The sequence below is a fragment of the Thrips palmi genome, unplaced genomic scaffold, assembly GCF_012932325.1.
Source record: "Thrips palmi isolate BJ-2018 unplaced genomic scaffold, TpBJ-2018v1 HiC_scaffold_17, whole genome shotgun sequence".
NCBI lineage: Eukaryota > Metazoa > Arthropoda > Insecta > Thysanoptera > Thripidae > Thrips > Thrips palmi.
In genome coordinates this window covers 647,631-666,928 of record NW_023144626.1, presented here as the reverse complement: position 1 = coordinate 666,928, position 19,298 = coordinate 647,631, and the positions used below count along the sequence as shown (strand labels likewise).

At 55.2% G+C, this 19,298-nt stretch overlaps 1 protein-coding gene across 1 annotated transcript in view; it reads left to right on the top strand.

The window, feature by feature from the left end:
• The window catches only part of LOC117643928 (connectin), a 251,786-nt gene that overhangs the window by 231,269 nt on the left and 1,219 nt on the right, over positions 1-19,298 (top strand). Inside the window, exon 6 of the mRNA XM_034383115.1 lies at positions 10,389-10,885. Within this exon, the coding sequence (XP_034239006.1) occupies positions 10,389-10,885 (497 nt within the window). The remainder of the gene's footprint in view (positions 1-10,388; positions 10,886-19,298) is intronic.

Below are 19,298 nucleotides of genomic sequence, written 5' to 3'. Positions count from 1 at the left end.
ATTTCACTCAGAGCCCATAAGTTGCTCATTTCGTCCAGTTAAGCAAAGTCCGAAGTGCAGAAACTAATTCGCATCGCTCAGCCACACTACGCGCCCACAGTAAACGGCGCGTACCCCTAGTTAAACAAGTACAGGGGTGGTGTTGTTTTCTTTTGGTTTACTTTTCGTTTTTTGATCCTGTTTTTTTAACCCGGCTCCCACAGCCCCGAGCTGAGGCGCTGTGCAGCCCGACCTGTTGGAGCAGCGCTTTGGAGACACCCGTGTCTGCCACCCGCCTCGCTCCAGTGCTCTGCAGGGTTCAGGTGGCGGGGCGGGGCGGGGGAGTTCGTCAGGGCCTTCGGCAGCCTCCCGGGTGGCGCCGAGGGTTTTATAGTCCACCGCTGCAAGCGGGAAGCTTGCGGCAAGCCGGACGAGGAAGGCACACTGACAAAAAGTGCGGAGAAAGAGAGAGACGGGGAGAAAGAGAGAGAGGGACAGCGAGTGAAAGAATAACACGAAACACACACAAACGTCGGTGTCAAGAAAGATGCTTCCCGTCGATTGGAATGATAAAAACACGCCAGCGGAAACAAACACTCGGCTGGTGTAGTGCGCGTGGCACTTGTTTGTGTGTTTTCCGCGCGTTCCGGCGGGCGGGCCCAAGGCGGGGCGGGGCGGGGCGGGGCGGCCCGTTGCCGTCGTAGTGCAGGGCGTGCCCTTCATTAATAAGTGTCCGTGCAAAGAGTGGCCGCCACGCCGCCGCCACGTTGGAGCTTTTGTGTCCCGCCTCTGCCGCCCCGCCCGTCACCCCGCCCCGCCCCGCCCCCCGCCACGCCACGCCACGCCCCGCCCCACCCCGCCCCGCCCCGCCCCGCCCCGCCCCGCCACGCCACGCCCCGCCCCACCCCGCCCCGCCCCGCCCCGCCCCGCCCCGCCCCCCCCCCACCCCGCCCCGCCACGCCCCGCCCCGCCACGCCCCGCCCCGCCCCGCCCCCCGCCCCGCCCCACCCCGCCCCGCCACGCCCCGCCCCGCCCCGCCCCGCCACGCCACGTTCACAGCGGGGGCGGCGCCGCAAAGGGCGTATTGCATTTGTTGTTTGAGGAGCTCTCCGGCTAGAGTAACTTTTTCCCTCCTGCTAGAGAACAAACAGGCCGCGTTGCCCCCCAGCGGCGGCAACTCCCCGAGAGCCTCGCGCATCCCCGTGTCTCACGCGGCCTCGGCAACGGCCTAGGTGATGGCGAGGCGACAAGGCGACGCACGGCCTCGGCGACGGCCTCGGAAACGGCCACGGCGACGACACAGTCTCGACGATGACTCAGCCTGGGTGAACGCACGGCCCCGGTGAACGCACAGATTCTGTGAACGCACGGCCTCGGTGAACTCACAGCCTCGGTGAACGCACGGCCCCGGTGAACGCACAGATTCTGTGAACGCACGGCCCCGGTGAACTCACAGCCTCGGTGAACGCACGGCCCCGGTGAACGCACAGATTCTGTGAACGCACGGCCCCGGTGAACTCACAGCCTCGGTGAACGCACGGCCTCGACGACGACGCATGGTTCGGCATGGCCTCAACGACGACACGGCCTAGGAGAACGCACGGCCCTAGTGAACGCACGGATTCGGTGAACGCACGACCTCGGTCAACGCGCGACCTCGGTGAGCGCACGGCCCAGGTGAACGCACGGCCCTAGTGACCGCTAGGCTTCGGTGAACGCACAGCCTCCGGTGAAAGCACGGTCTCGGTGAACGCGAACGCAGGGCCTCGGTGAGCTATTCGGCCGCGGTGAACGCACGTCGCTGAACGCACGGCCTCGGTGAACGCACGGCCTCGGTGAACGCACGACCTCGGTGAACGCACAACCTCGGTGAACGCACGGCCTCGGCGACGAACGACCCTACACGGAAAAAAGAAATTCGTTGACCCAACGAAAATGTGCGTTGATTCCGTGATAACCGAAAAAATTTGTTGGAGTTACGAAAACTTTGTTTGAGTAACGAAACTTTTGTTGGCAAAACTAACAATCTTTTAGCGCAACCAAAAGATCCGTCAAAGGAACAAAGTCATGATTTTGTCACTTCAACTAACTTTTTTGCTCCGCCAACGAATTGTTCGTCGTACCAACAAATTTTTCGTTACGTGAGCAAACTTTTCGTTACTCAGACAAATATTTTTCGGTTATCACGGAATCAACGTACATTTTCGTTGGGTCAACGAATTCCTTTTTTCCGTGTAGCGACACGGTCTCGGGAACGGCCACCGCGACGGCCTCCGCGGGGCGCGCAATTTACCCTACACGAGGAAAAATGAAATTGCATCTCTGCCGCGCGTAACCGTGGCTTCGTGTCACCCGTAGGGCCTCCCTCTTTGCAGCGTGACCTGTGCTGTGCCTGACAGCGCGTCGGCTTCACCGGAGAGAGAGAGAGAGAGAGAGAGAGAGAGAGAGAGAGAGAGAGAGAGAGAGAGAGAGAGAGAGAGGGGAGGGAGGGGGTGGATGGACCTGGCGCAGAGCAAGCTCGCGCCAAAGAGTTGCACGGTACGCGCGGGCGTCTCACTGATTTGCAAACTAACGGCCGGCTTCGGGATGACGACGAACACAACCTTGACGGCGTCCTTGCTGGCCCTGCTGCAGGCCTTACAGTGCTGCACCGCAATCCGCGCCACTGTTTGCCCGATGTCTCATCCGGACAATGTTTAGTTTGCCCGCAACCTGTTTGGACGCCTAATCCTTCTTTTTCTTTTGGCCGCGATGGCAGCGGTTAATGAAAAGGGAGGTGCCTCAAGGCGCGTCGCTCTGTCTCTCTCGCACCTACAGAGGACGTCCCACGAGTGCGAGGAAGACAGAGCGACGAAAACGACTCTCGGAATCAGTCTGCTGCCGGCTGTAGATTCGCACCGCAGACAGTGGGGTGGGCAGGGCTCCCCGACGACCTGATGAGGTGCGGGCCGGCAACAACGTTAGCCGAAATGAGTTCTGGGCCGCGCCCCGTCTCGTTGCCACCCGATAGGAGCGGCCAGAAAGAGATAATTATATGAAACGCCGATTAAAATCTGCGCCGGCGTGGCTGGCGGCGTGATGGCACCACGGCGGCTGAGTGCTGCCTGCTGCTTTGTGCAGCAATTGCCCCGGCGGCGATACCCCGCCAGAGAGAGACTCCACACGCCCAGCGCACGGCCGGGCCCCGCGCACGGGGTATCGACAGCGGCGTTTCTTTTGGTGCCGTGACGTGACCCTTCCGTGAGCCTGTTCCAAGTATAGGACTAGAAAATGGTGCGTAGGTCGGCCGCGACTATGACGTCACGCACGCACTTCAGTCGTGCATCGCCACTCCATCCAGTCGCATTTTGCTCGCTGCTACTGTGGCGGATCTAGAGACGGGGCGGGCTGTGGGTGGGGCAAAGTTGCACCTTTTGCCTACTTGCGGGGGGAAACATGGCCTTTTGTCCACCTTTTAGGCGGCTATCTGTGCTATCGGTGGGGAAAAAAACCCTTTGCCTCTCCCCTGTATCCGCTCCTGCTTCGCGACCACAATCGCACGTGAGGCGTATGTATCTGAATGGCGTGGGTAGGGATTGAATGACTAAGGCCTGTGTCAAAGCACGCGCGAATGATACCGTGAATTTCGGGTTGAGAGACGCCCGTCAGTGCCCCGTGCTGGGAAGGATTGGATTCCTCACAGCAGTCAGAAAGCAGCTCCCTTGAACCCGGGATACCGTAGAACACCAACCCCAACCGTAGGTCCCCTGACCGTCCGATTTAGACTTCCCCGTCGGGATGCGGGCCGATACAGTCTGGATTTCGACGCCTTCACTACCAGTTGGAGGACCGCCTGCTAGGTAGAGGCCATAGGCCACTTGTAGATTCTAGCTGATGGCTTTGTGAGCAGTCTAGCACTCAAGTATGGCTCGCTCAAGGTCGTAGCATTGTCGGCTTAGAGGCTCGCCATCGACGGTTTACTCCACTGGATAGATCAGTTGCGATCGCCCGTGACAGTACGCCGACCCAACGGTTCAGACGAACCCATGTGTTTCAGCCCACAGCTTCGAGCCCTCGGATGGCTACCTCTGACTTCTGGAAGGAAGACAATCCCGCCCAGCAGGATGACAAAGATGACTGTCTCAAAAGACGGCGTGCAAATGTTGCGTCGTCCCTTTCTGGCCAATTTCTGACCAGGCCGAACCCCCCTCCCTCAAAGTGACGATGTAATATTCGCACGCCACCCAACCTGAAATTCGAGGTCGCATTCACGCGTGCCTCGACTCAGGCCTTTCATGTTCAATCCGTGGCAGGCTGAAGACCGGCGACAGCGATCAAAATCCCGGACGTGTTTTGAGCTCCTCAGTCGCTAAGTGGGACTCGAACCGAACGTGTGACCCCACCAATGGATTGTTCTCCGAATGAGGAATCCACTGGTGGAGTCGCACGCTCGTTTCGAGTCCTGTTCAACGACTCTGGAGCTCAAAACGCGTGTACAAGTTTGGCCACCGGCGCCGGTCTTCTGGCCCACGTGCCTTGGGGACCTTTTAGATGTTCTCGGCGTACTTACGAGTCCACGGGGCCCTTCCGCGTCGTCCGCCTGGCCCGTTTGCAGTGGCGGATCCAGAGCACTGCAAGAAAAAATTGTGGATATTACGACACAAGTTCAATGAACTGTAAAAAAAAGAAAGTACAACGAGAATTGTTGTTCATAGTAAAACTAGGCCTGGCCTGCCTTTTGGCTACCTTTCAGGCGGCTATCTAGGTACTACAAGAGCGGTACATTTTCAGTCGGTATCGCGTGCGAGAGACGAGCGCTGTTAGAACGCGTCCGCGGTGCTGCCAGCTCGCCGGCCCGGCGGCCCGGCCGAGCTGAGCGCCTGACAGCCCTTAATGGTAATGGTAACGACAGGCAGCCTGTCCCGCCACACAGGAGAGCGCCGCGGGCCAGGCTACCTCGCAGGCGCTCGCCGGCCGGGGGTCGCCCGCCGCTGCAGGTGCTTCCATACAGTGCCCCACGCCGCCCCTCCGTCTCTCTCGCACCCGTGCCTCACGCGCCATGCGTGCGAGAGAGACAGAGCGAGGAGACCGGCGCCGTTTCGGCGTCAGCCCACTGTCGGTGCTAATCATGCCCGACTCCCCATCCATCCCCCACTCCACTCCGTTTGTTGCTTCACCACAGCGTGCCACAAGCGTGCCGCTGCAGACTGATTCCGAGAGTCTCGCTCTGTCTCTCTCGCACACGTACGGGACGCCCCGTGAGTGCGAGAGAGACAGAGCGAACCTCTCGGGATCAGTCTGCAGCGCGTCCTTCCCCAGAGCTCACCTGCTCCTGGCCGCAGCGCCGCAACCTTGGGAGTGTGTAGTGAATAGAACCCCCGCTCTGATTCCTGATCCGTGGGATAATGTATGTGTACGGCATGTGTCACATCAGCACACACACACACACACACACACACACACACACACACACACACACATACACACACACACACACACACACGGCGGCACAGGGTCTTCCTCCCCCGCACCCACACGCTTGCTACGACACCGTCCCATCAGGCGCCCTCCCGAAAAGGTCCCCGACACACACGTGCGCGCACGCAAATATACACGTGCAAATTGCTGCAGTTTGACACGGCGGCACCCACCGCCAGGGTTCACCGCCACCTGTTCGGATTCTCTCCTCTCTCTCTCTCTCTCTCTCTCTCTCTCTCTCTCTCTCTCTCTCCCACCGCCACCCGGCGGCGCGCGCGCCCTTCCTTTACGAGACAAAAAGGCCCGTCTCGATAATTGATAACGAGATTATCGCTGAAAAGGGGCCCCGGGGGGCCCCAAAGGGGGGGGGGGAAGGGGGGGCGGGGGGGGGACCTCCCGCGGAAGCCATCGGCCGCGGCGCTGCGAAGTCGCTGCTCGGGTTTTTATTGAGTGGGGAAAAGAGGAGGCTGGCGAAAGACAAGGAAGGAGGTGGCGGAACGGCGGAGCGAAGGGTGAGGCAAAGCGGGATTACACTCTGTACATGTCTTCGTACGAAAGAATTTTCCAAATGACGACGACGAAAATGGCGCAAGCTTTATACCAACTTGGTTCCTCTTCGTGTTGCCGAGGCATTACTTTGTATCGAACCGTGAAAATCCAAAATGAATTCGCGCCCTCCTGGAAGGATTATTTTTGCTCCGCATTTTGCTGTTGCGCCGAACTCACCGTAACGGGGCTCAAATTACATCGTGTGGCATTTAGAGTGTGGTACCCGCTGGAGCTCTGGAATGAGGAGAACTGAGGGGTATGTGTGTACAGTGGTAACGCATGTATGGTGAATCCCCAGGGGAAATGGGGGGGGGGAGCCCCCGGACCGCTAGCGGAGTCACGCCCAGACGAAACCCCTTCCAGTATGCGACACGCTCGGTCTGGCGGCGACGCCGAGTCGGTCCAAACTTGCACACCACACCTGCCTGCCCCCGGTGCCCCCGGCCGTGCTCGTCCACCCCGCGCTCATGCTCCCCGTCGATAAAAATAAAAAAGTGTGCACTTCATTTTATTTTTCATACATTTTTTTCCGGCGTGCCTGCGGCGTCCCGCGGCAAACTTGATGCGAAAGCGGTTTGGTCGGCGACGTGTCCACGGAGCGGCCCGGCCACCCGCTGTCTTTCGGTTTATCTCTGCAGACTGATTCCGAGAGTCGTTTGCGTCGCTCTGACTCTCTCGCACTCACGGAGCGTCCCGTATGGGTGCGAGAGAGACACAGCGATGTAAAGCGTTTCTCGGAATCAGCCTGCTGCCGGTGGGATGAAGAACGACCCGCAGGTGGAGCAGCGTTTGACCCGCGAGGGCGATTCGCGACTCGCGGCCGAGGCATGCCTCGCAGCGCCACCGCACTGCAAAAACCTTTTATTAGTCGCGCTGAGGCGCCGCAAAGACTTCGCGCTCTGTCTCCGCCGCACTCGTGGGGCGTCCCGTAGGGGTGCGAGAGAGACAGAGCGACGGAGCGACTCCCTCGGTATCGCTTGGTCGGGACGGCCAGGCCGCGACGGACGGGGGAAGGGTCCAATTTGACGGCAGCTTTTTGCGCGACTTTGCGGGGCCGCCAGCGTGGCTACGCCCGCTACGCTGTTAGGGGTCGCAGGTCATACTGTCGGGTGTAGAGGCAAGACGCTGATGGCGAGGGAAGGGTGCCCGAGCCTTGGAACGCCCTGGAACGCCTCGGCTTGCCGCGCGCTGTTAAACGCCTGGAGACCGCCCCGCCTCGCCCCGCCTCGCCCCGCCTCGCCCCGCCTCGCCCCGCCTCAGCGGGACGTCCAAAAAGTTTCTCATGCACCACCTGGGCCTTGGCCGGCCGGCAGGCTGATTCCGAGAGTCGCTTTCGTCGCTCTGTCTCTCTCGCACTCATGGGGCGTCCCGTGTGGGTGCGAGAGAGACAGAGCGACGTCTCTCGGAGTCAGTCTGCTGTGCCGCTGGGCCCGGAGCGACCAGGACCAGCAGGGACTTGGCCGCCGCCCCCTCGCTCGTCGGGCCGTCCGCCCGTCCGACGGACATTTCGCGTCGACAGCCTAATTAAATATAGATGGCAGTGACAACAAACCAACAAGCAGCTACACCTGTGTCGGCGGCGCGGCCGAGCCTCGGCCACGGCGGCCGTCCAGGTCTTGGCACAGCAGAGCAGCGTAAACCGGGGGACCCAGGATAAACACCGGGGAGGCGAGACGGACTTGGCGGCGGAGGCTTCAGGTTCAGCCGGTGGCTGCCTGTGTCCACCTTGGTCCAAATCCCCACCACCGCAAATTTTGATAAAATTCTCCAAAACAAACAAGTATTCGGAGCAGCGGGTGTATTGACGAGGCTGATGTGTCGCACCTTGAGTGACAAAGAGACATTGACACTGCTGCTGGGTGTGAGATGCACTCAGTACACGCTGGGATCGTGTGCGCATGAATACTTAACTGCAGACTGATTCCCTGCAGTGAGGCGGTCGGTCGGTCTATATCTCTCTCGCACCAGCACGGAGCGCGCCATGAGTGCGAGAGAGGGAACTCCCACTCGGAATCAGTCTGCCGGCGCGCTCCACGGAGGGAGAGCGGTGTCTCCGCCGCGACGCCTGAGCCGCAGGTTGTTAAGGGGCGGCTGGTAACTGACTCAACTCAAAGCCGTGGCGGAAAGCGGCTCCGTTTCATGTCGTACCTGCACTGTAAGGACGACACTCCTTGACAGCCACCGCGTTTGGGTCACGGTGGTGCGGGTGCACGCTTACCTAGGCCTGCTGCATGGCAGCGACCCTCGCAAACGACGGCGTCGCGCGCGAGGCGACGGAGGCAGGCGGGTCGCTCTGTCTCTCTCGCTCTCATAAGCCGTCCCACAGTGGTGCGAGAGAGACAGAGCGTCAAAGCCATCCCCGTTCGGAATCAGCCTGCCGGCTGGCCCCATGCCCTGTGCGCTCACCCCGACGTGATGGCCGAGCTAGACGCGACGAGCTGCTCTCTCCTCTCTCTCTCTCTCTCTCTCTCTCTCTCTCTCTCTCTCTGTTGGGGCGTTAAGTGGGGGTGCGACAGAGACGGCGAGCAGGCCGGCCGTGTAATTTGACGCGGCCCATTGGCCGACCATCAATTGATTGCCGGCAAGTGGAGGGCGCCACGGCAGCCATGCGTGGCATAGGCCGTGGCATAGGCCGTGGCATAGGTCGTGGCATAGGCCGTGGCATAGGCCGTGGCATAGGCCGTGGCATAGGCCGTGGCATAGGCCGTGGCATAGGCCGTGGCATAGGCCGTGGCATAGGCCGTGGCATAGGCCGTGGCATAGGCCGTGGCATAGGCCGTGGCATAGGCCGTGGCATAGGCCGTGGCATAGGCCGTGGCATAGGCCGTGGCATAGGCCGTGGCATAGGCCGTGGCATAGGCCGTGGCATAGGCCGTGGCATAGGCCGTGGCATAGGCCGTGGCATCAGCACCGTGGCCCACGCACTGCACTGTTTGTTTACACTTGTTTACCCGACGCCACTTTTAACGCTTTTAACGTTCGGCGTTTACTTAGTAGACCGCGCCAGTTGCCCGCAGCCCGCGGTCCCTCGCGCGCGCGTGGAGCCCAGCGGGCCACAAAGTTTCGACCCCAAAAAGAGAAAAAAACCGCCTCTAAAGACGACGAACAGCAGCGAGACGGGCCGCCGTCGTTGTTCATTGATTTGAATTTGAATTGATTATGAACTTGTACGCTGTATAAGTAACATTGTTTCCCCGGAATCCCCGTGCTCTAACGTGCGCGCCGGGGCGGCCCTCGCGCGTGCGTGACTTCCAGCCTTGTTCTTTCCGAAACAACGAAAACAACAACAGCCTCAACAAAAAAGCGACCGGCATCACGGCGCCTTGTGTGGCGCGAATCGCTCAGCAGGCCGATTCCGAAAGGCGCCCCGTCGCTCCGTCTCTCTCGCACCCCTCCGGGACGGAGCGGCGAAAGCTTGCGTTCGGAATGAGCCTCGAAGTTGGAGAGGAAAGTTTGACTTGAGGTCTTTGGGGACCGCGGCACTGCGTGCGCTAATTCGCAGCCGAGCCTTCACCTTGCCCAGGGCGGCCCCGGCAGACTGAGCCCGAGAGTCGCTTTCGTCGCCCTGTCTCTCTCGCACTCACGGGGCGTCCCGTATGGGTGCGAGAGAGACAGAGCGAGACTCTCGGAATCAGTCTGCAGGGCGGCCCCAGGGCGAAGGGGCCGTGCGAGCTCATAATCAAGCGAGAGCGAGAACGAAAGTGGAGCGAGATTCGGAGTAGTGCAGTGCGATTAGCGACTTAGACCGGTGGAAAGAGCAGAGAGGGAACGAGAGAGTAATCCCGCCTCGCGCCTTCGAGCAACAGTTGTTTGGATAGGGAAGTTTACGTCTGTAGGATCGCAGGGATTTCGGAAATTGCTGTGGGGCTTCGGACAAAAAGAGATACTTCTCTTGCGATTTGTTTTCGTCCTTTTAGTGCGTGGGCCCGTTGTCTCGTCGTGCCCAGGCTCCAGGAGACAAGTTGCTGAATTTCGCATCGCCGTGGCGCTACTGCCTTCGCCTTTGTAGTGCCCCGCGGCGCGGTTTGCACATTATTTCCCCTTAGGCCGCGGGGTAATGTGGAAGGCGCCGCTTGGAAACCTCGTTAAAGAGTTTGAGGCATTTGCCGCGCTGGGCCCGGCAGGCCCTGCAGCAGCCTGACTCGTCGCTCTGTCTCTCTCGCTCTCACGGGGCGCCCCGAATGGGTGCGAGAGAGACAGAGCGACGAAAACGACTCTCGGAAGCAGCCCGCAGGACGCCAGCCAGGACGCCCCCGGGGGGGCCTTTCTTTCGGAGAAATTAATGGTGTCGTAGAGTTATCAGTCGGCGGTTCGTCGGCGGCGTTTGGCAGTGTGCCGTCAGTGTCTAACTCGCGGCTGCAAATGGACAAGTTGTGTGACGCGCCCGTCTCTCTGTGTTGCAGGCAACCGCCTCGTGTGTGACTGCCGCCTGGACTGGATCTACACCCTGCGGAACGAGACGCCCAACGACCAGATCCGCGCCGCGCTGGACGAGACCGACTGCATCCTGGAGGGCGCCGAGGCCGTGCCCGAGGGCGTGCCCGGCCCCCACAAGGCGGGGCTGCTCAAGGCGGGCCGCTACTTCCCCGGCAGCACCGACGTGCCCAGCTACATCCGCGACGAGCCCGCCCTGTCGCGCTTCGCGAACCAGCCCGTGCCGCGCCACGACCCGCTGGAGGAGGAGACCAGCGGCAACCTGGACGACGACTACGGCGACGACCTGGTGGAGCACCGGGCGCGCGCCATGCCGCCCGGCGCGCCGCGTCGCATCATGGAGCTGGACCCCGAGCAGCTGCCGTGCCCGCAGCCCGTCAAGGCGCCGTCCGCCACCGTCCCCACCATCGACGCCAACGGCAACGAGTTCGACGAGACCAACGGCGTGCAGACGCTGACGGGCCCGGCCGGCGCCAGCGGGGCCCGCGCCCTGGCCGGCCTCTCCGTCGCCGCCGTGCTGGCCTGGGCGGTGGCGCTCGCCGCCTGAGCGCGCCGCGCGCGGGTCCAAGTCTGAAAGCACAAGCCTACGAAGTGCTGGCGAGTACGCGCGCCGTCGAAGCCCGCCTGGGAGGGCTGCTTCGAGCTACACGGCGTGTCCTCCAATCCACGAGGGCCGTCACTGTACCGTCGCCAGAGAAACCGCTTGGTAGGCTTGTCCGAGACGCTGGCATTGGGAAAATGTTCAGTGCTCTACTACTTGCAAGTGCAGGACATTGGTGCTTGCGTGTGTGAGTAGGCGTGTATCAAATCGCGCGCGTCGGGCGTTAAACTGCATCGGTCGGCATTGCGACCTTTGCAGTCAGGGTTTCCATTATTTTTTCATTAATTATTTTTTTATTTCTGGACTGGGAGGGTCAGGCATAATTTGGAGGGTGGGGGTGGGGATCGATCGTTCAGCTTTGACAGCTTACTCTCAGGCGCACAATACCTGCCCGAGAGGATGAGCTCAGCTGTGTGGACGGAGAACCACTGGAAGGGAAGGCCAGGTTTGTTTTGCAGCTGCTTTTTCACTTCCTAGCCAGGAAGTCGGGCTGAGATTTTCAGCCGGGCGTGATGACGTTCACTGGATATCAACGATATGTGACATAAGATGTCGACTCGACGATATGCGCGTTCACTCAAACACAGTTTGCGAACGGGCGCGTGACTCCAGTCTGACTGAGATGTCGCATTCCTTGAGCTCTAGTGTAGGGTCATTTGGGGTAACTATGGGACACGGGGTAAAAATGGGAAAGCTAGCTTGTTCCTGGGTGGGATTTGATATATTAGAACCCATGCATTACCAAATGTTATTTTCGCAATAAAAACATCCCATGCATGAGTTCTATCCTCGTCCAGGAAAGAGTTTGCTTCCCTTTTTTTCACCCCCTGCCCCACTGCGACCCCAACTGACCCCAGTCGGGGAAGAAGCTCTGATAAGACTGATTGAGGACCGTACGGCTCTCTGGAATATATCCGCGAGCGAGGGCGTGGGTGATGTGCCTGTGGTTGTGGCAGGGGGGAGTGTGAAAGTGGACGGACCCCTTCAAGGCCCGCAGTACTCCGCAGAAGGCGTTCTGCCAAGGGCGTGCCATGTAGTTGTAACCAAAGATAGTGTACTGCCTCCGTGTCAGGGTCGTGGACACACCAGTTGAGGCTATGACGACTGCAATTACCTAGGTAACTATTAGTTTGAAACTCCGACTGTAAGAGCCGGGGCAAGATGTATATACTTCGAGGCGGACCGTATCAGAAATGCAGTATGGCAGTTTTTTTCTGTTTGTACAGTAAATGTCTTTCTTATAATGTGTGCGCGTAGGTTGTTCACTACCCATGATTTTTAACATCTCACTCACTCTTGACTGTGCTATATTTTAAATATTTGTTTGTACGATGGAGTCGTGCCATTTGATTCGCCCTTCATGCACATTGTTTTAATTGTCAAAGCATTTCTGTTGTCCTAATCTTGTCTGTGGTTTTATATAAAAATATGTCTATTTATGTGTCTCTTATAAGTATTTTAAGGTATTTTATGATTTATAACGAATATATGGATCTATTTAAATGAATGTGTGTGTTAGTGTGTGTGTGTGTGTGTGTGTGTGTGTGTGTGTGTGTCCTCTGGCTGTTACGTATTAAAGTTTACAAGAGCTTTGTTTGTGTCGTTAGTGGATGAACTGATGAGGCTGTTACGCGACTTAAATGAATAGACTTTATAGACGTTAGCGGAAGGCCTTCGTGGTGCCGCACGGAAGCTGTCAATCGTAACGTGCAAAGTAGCCGATGCGTCCTCTGCAAGTTGTGCGTTCGGACAAGTGGAGAGCCAAATATTGTGATTCATGTTAGTGTATTGCAAATGTGCTACTTTGTTTACTGCGGGTGTAACCCATGCGTATACTCCGTGTCTCTGTTATTGTTTAACTTTGTGGCACCGTAATGGGCGCTATCTCATAGTTATGTTACCTGATTGGATCGAATAAATTAGAACGCTCGTGCGTAATACATGTTTAGTTTGTAAAGATACGATGTTGTAATGCTTACATGTTTCTTGTTCGTTTTTTATGTATTTCATGTGAGAGATCTGATAACTTTCCAAGTTACTTACGTGATTTATTCCCTGCACGATAGGAGTTAAATGTCCTTTATACTGAACGAATTGTAAGCTTTGACTTGGCTTCTGTTCGTGGTGCTTTTGTAGTTTAAGACATTTTTCACTTCTTGTACATATTAGTAATTAACATGTTAATGTTCAAAGAGTTCGACTATTGTTTATTTTTTGCTTTATTTGAAAGGCGAATGCTGCTTTAGTTTTAAGTGAACTGGCAGTAGTTATCTTACAAAATAGTTGTATGAAATGCCTTTCGCATCCCGGGGCCAGTATTCATTTTGATCTAAAATGCTGTTGACTATCAAGGTGCTTGAGGTCATGTGCATGATTCACTCTACAGTGAGCGTCCCAATTGCCAAGAAAGATTCAAGGCAGTTTTAAGGGCCACTGAGCCCAGCGCGATACTTAAGACGCTAACAGCACTACATGAACTGGAACGGTTTGAAACCGTCATACAGTGCCGTGATGTGAACATGAAGATTGCACATTTTAATATGCTCACCTTGGTTTGGTGAACGGTGAACGCGTATGGGTTTTCAGTGAATTGTACATAGCTTCATATATGCATGTACATACGAATTTTAAAAAACTAGACCAACAGTATGTAAATTATATTCTCTCACTTTACTTGACGAGTAACTTTGGCCATCTTCTTTATGTGTTTACTGACTGCTTATGAAGTGATTCAAAAATTGGTACCCAACAATCTTCTTGAGTCACGGGTGACTTTGATTGTCCGCACCCTCTGTCCCTTGTATTGAATGTGTAGAATCCCTCCTGGATATGTTTATCTGTCCCTTTCAAGCTCAAGAAAATCCTTTTAGATTCTTACGTGGCCATTGTACACTTTAGTGCGAAAAGTTATCTTGTAGAATTTAGCACCGCGGTGTATTGCCTTTATAACGATCGGAATCTGCAAGACTTGTCCTAGTCATTCCCGCACGAAACTCTCGATTTAAGCTACGCAGGCTGATGCCACGGTTCAGGCTTTTGTGAGTGCTTCAATGTACAAATACTTGCAGAGTTCGATCTCTATCCGACAGTATATCCGTGTATATTACGTGGTTTCTTAGTTAAGATGTGTGGATTTACTTGTTTTCGGTTTCTTTTTTAAAAATAGTTTCTGTTTTGAAAATTCTGATTCTTACCTGTCCTCTATCTTGTAGTTGTTCGTGTGTTGTACCCAATTTATGGTGGTTTATCTATTTGATGTAATTTGCCACAGTTCAACCTCTATCAGTAGTGAGGTTCTCCCTTTTAACATCTCAGACTTCTCTCCTGTGTTTGCTGTTCAAAATAATTGTTCTCAGACGACACTAGAGGCGTTTAGTGACAAAAGCCCGGCTGCCGGTCGCACTTTGACTAAAAGTAGTGTTTGATGGGTTACCTAATTGACGTAATGCAACGAATAATATTTCCACTAGATAAGGCAGATGTATTGATCGTCCACTCTGGTCTGGGAGCCCTAGGGGCAGTTTTTCTTGGAGAAAAGTTGACGGAATCGTCGTAGCCCAGTCCTGTGACGGACCCCGGTGTTTTAAATGCCTTCCGAAGAGAGTGTATACGGTAATGGTCTTCGAATGCCCCCTGGGCAATGCATGCGGGTCTGAGCGACGGCTGCTGAGGAGCAACTATTAATATCGACGAGGTAGAAGCGTCGCAATGATCGTGAGTCTCTCTCGCACCCGCAGGCATTCCAGACCCACCCTCTCTGTCACGCCACCAACATTAGGTGTTTCGGATGAAAATCTCACAATGCTATGGCCCATTTGGTGTGTAGTGTTCCTTAAATTTGATATGTGCGGACAGACTATGTCTAAAATTAGGTCTCTTTTTCGTTTATTTAATCATTCTGTATTGTTTTACTTTTGTTAAACGAAACATTCCAGACACATCCTTTTATTTAACTCTAAACAAGTGAAATTAAATTAAGAAATGGAGAGAACTACACTTTTCGGCCAAAATATTTCATTGCATACTCTGTGCAATAAAAATAATTTTGTAAACTCATTAAATCTAAGGGAAAAGTTGCTCTGTATTGCATACTTTATTGATGCAGAAGAAAATGTTCGCGTCAGAATATTTGTAAAACCAACTCGTTGAAGGCGTGTAAACTACTCTTCAATAAAGTATTATCTCCGGTGCACACATTCGATCTCTCATTTATAAGTTACACCTTATCCTAACACGCTTCCCAACCCACAAAAAAAAAACTGATGCCAAAGAGTTTCACGTGAGACGTACGTCGCCAGTCTAAGGGGCTCAAAGAAGCAATGTAGCAAACGGAAAAATCTGGACTTAAAGTCTTTATTTCAGACAGTCAAGTTTTTTTTTGGACGAACATTAATGAGCTTCCGAGAGTGCCAAAAAGAAATGATGAAGTTCTTTCTCAACTCCTTATGCTCTATCTATTGAAAATAAGGACCCTGCTCCAGTTGTTGCTGACCCTGTTCAGTCGCGCGTCCCCTTCCCACTTGTCCCTCAAGCACCTTGGCCCCGCAGTCCCATGCAACAGCAAAACGCCCCGTTCCCTCTCGACCAACACGGACGTTAGGTTGTCCTGCTGTCGGGGAGTGCACGGGCAGGCAAGGCCGGGCGAGGCACAGGGGAGGGGGAGGGACACAGAACCGCACTTCATTCCAGGGGGATGGTTAATATTTAATCAGTCGGACCGGACCAGGCGCGCCGGGCGGGGAGGACGCAGCTTCGTGTTGCAGCCTCGTTGGTCACTGCACGCTGGCCGTCGGCCGGCCGTAGCCGTCCAGTGCCCCTCCGCGGCCACGCCAGTGGTCACGCACGCCGAGTGGCCTGATGCCGATGAAGATATAGCAACTGGAGTGCGACTTGGCGGCCGGCGTCGCCCCGTCGCCCCCGGAGGACCCGTCTCGCTCCTCGAGGGCCCTCGTCCGCACGCGGTGCACCAAGGCCTGCCGGCCTGCCTGCCCAGGCCTCACGGCGGCCAGTCACGCTGGGCACATCACTAGCCCATCAACTATTCATAGGCGTCCGTCCGGGCGACACTCTTGTCGTGATGTCCCTTCAAAAAAGGCCTGCTAGAAAGTCCGTCTCGTCTGGGGTAGGTCCACAAGGCGGTTTGTCTTTCGCTCGCCACTACACTGGACCCGTGTATGCCGACGTGCACTACGGATCATTGCGCCGGGCCAAAACAAGCAAGGAAAAGACCGTGGCCGAGGCCGGAAAAGGGCCAAAAGTTTGGTCCATTTTTCACCACCGAATTTTGGGCGGCTTTTCCAGAACAACGGACGTGACGCGAGCCGAGAGACGAGGCCCGACAGTTCGGCATTCCCTGCCTCCCCCCTCCCCTTCTCTCTCTCTCTCTCTCTCTCTCTCTCTCTCTCTCTCTCTCTCTTCTCTCTCTCTTCTCTCTCTCTCTTTCTTTCTCTCTCTCTCTCTCTCTCTCTCCTCTCTCTGTTTCCGGGTCTCCGGCCGAGGGAGGGCAACATAAGTGCCAGCCGGGCCAGATGGACTGACTGCTATCACATTGGCTGCATGGCAGCCATTAGCGCTCCAAACCACTTTCCCGAATCAAGTTCCAGTTGTCTTGCCACTGCCCATCGAGTCCGCGCATGCCTGTCGGGGGGCGGCGAATGTGACTCGGTTGTTGCACTGCAGTGCTGCAGCAGCTTCCTCGGACGATATTCACTGCCGGCGCTGGCAGGCAAGGGCCCCACTGCTCCAGAGCTTTAGGCCCGTCAGAGAGGGGGAGGGAGATGAGAACGGACAGGCCCGCGAGCGTGGCCAGCAGGCCTTCCGGCCTCTTTATTTAAAACGCACTACCGCGTCGACCCCCTGTAGGCTCGTAGACTTATTCTGAGAAGCGTTTTCGACGCTCTGTCTCTCTCACCGGCAAGTAAAATCATCCTACATAGAAACTGTTTTAAAACGTTCAAAGGACGTTAGGGAATGCAAATAATACTTTCTTGGTTTCCGTTCCCCAAGTGGAGATTTCTTTCTCAAACGAGGTTTCGCCCCTTGAAGTGCAGGTCCAGACTGGTGCGGTTTAAGGAGTCCCCGGCAGCAGGGGCGATTGTGCATTTTGCCTATCTACGGGCATCCAAAAACAATTTTTGAGGATTTTGCAAAAATGATCAAAACAGTTTTTTTTCGTAAACTTTTGTGCTTTCGATTGCTCGATGTTCATGGTTCTAGTTAATGCGATAGCCGCTTCAATTACCTACATTTTGGCGCAAACGTGATTGAGATATCTTCATTTTTGCGGACTGAGGAACTTCCACCAGTTCGATTTTTGACGAAAATTTGATTGGTAGCTGCTCCGCTCCCTGACGTCCGATCAACGCCATTGTGGGCTTAAAATGCTTCTTTTCGTAAGGTCTTGACACATGAAAAGTTTGAACAACGTACAACAACGCGTTTGGAAGCAATCGCACTAGTCAGTTTTGGACCATTTTCAGTGTATTGCCCCCTAAAGTACGTTTTAACGTAAAGGTGTCATCTGCTTAAAATTACTCACTGAAAACCTACCGGCGTGACTTCGTGCCGCTGCAGGGGCGTGAAGAAAGTGTCAGGCCATTAAACGGCATGACACAAAAGTCACGCCAAAAATCGGCGTGACTCAAAAATTCACGCCAATTTTTGGCGTGAATTTCTTGTCATGCCGCTTTTTGGCGTGATTTGCCTCAGAAAACGCGTTGTCAATCACGCCAAATGAGGGCGTGACTCACATGTCACGCCGTTTTTCGGCGTGAATTTCGTGTCACGCCAATTTTTGGCGTGACTTTTTGTCACGCCATAATTTGGCCATGTGTCCGACCATTACGTTTTCAGTGCTTGCCAGCCAGTCAAAACATCAGATATCGACAAGGAAATTCGACCTGCCACAGGAATTTCTTTTTCCCGGTGAAACAGAGCGACGAAACGATCCCTCAGAATCGCTCGGCAGACCGCTTCGCTTCGCCTACCAAGGGGGAAAAAGTTTGAGTCCGTTTGCAAAGTGCCTCCAGATCGCTGGCCTCTGCGGCGCGAGGCGGCGCGAGGCTCGGCGGCGCGAGCGCGGGACAGGCTGTCAAAACGCTACGAGAAGCCAGGCATCCCCGCGCCGCTCCACTGCTCGCTGCTTTTAGCCATATTGGAGCGAAAACTGGGAAACTCGGCATGGCGACTAGAAAAGGTGTCACACGGACAGGGAGGGCCGCGGCCCACCACTGGGACCGCGGATGGCATGGGGAAGGGAAGGCCATTTTTGCCCCTGGCTCGGCGCCGGGCAATGCACGACCACTGTAAGAAGAGCAAAAATTCCAAAGCCTCACACGCAAAGGGAAATAGCTCGAGCCAAATTTGTACTCCAAAATTCATCAAGCATGTAAAATTTACTAAAATTCATTGAAATGCAACAAAATTTATTAAAATTCATCAAAATTCTTCTCGAAGTTCAGCAGTTTTGCCTGAATTCATCGAAATTCGACTGAATCTCATTGAATTTGTACACTGAAATTCACAGTGATTTCCTCATGCTCACACGCTTAAAACCTTACGAAGTATTTTGAGCATACATGTTACAAACTTAATTTACTTTGTTATACGAAGAAAAAGTTTGTGAATTACGAAGTATTTTCTTTGTAAGCTCAAACTTTGTTAAACAAGCTGCTTTTGTTTGTAAGGCCTAAAATAGGTTTCCTCAAAACTGGTCTTCGAACAAAATTTAATTTTGCCTTCTTCTTTCCAAATTTTTGGAACACAAAAGAGAAAGTAGAAAAATTGTATCCGGCGGGACTTGCCGTCACGAAACAAAAGCTGCTTTTGTTTTCGCCTTCTTTTCCCACAGTGTTGGCCTTAACTAATCAACGCGGGCACGAATGTGGCGCGAACGCCGACACACTGTGGGCGGATAAATGTCTTCCGTCGCACTCCAGAAGGTGGCGGTGGGTGCGGGAGAGGGAGCGAGATGGCACGCCGAGGCGCGCCGAGGCACCCGCACATCCGCCGCCTCATCCTCATTACAGAGGCCGCGTTCATTCCACGCCACTAGGAATAATCCAGTGAAACTTTCATCGGGGACAGTCTGGCTCACTAACACACACACACACACACACACACACACACTTTCTCTCTGCACGTGTCTGCACTGCAGGTGGAGCCTATTCTTAGCATTAATGGCATTATGAATTCCGCACTGTAAAATTGGAGTCCACGTGCAACGTCAACCAACGTCAACGCTGAAGGGCCGCGTCCGAAACGTCCCTCCAGTGTACTA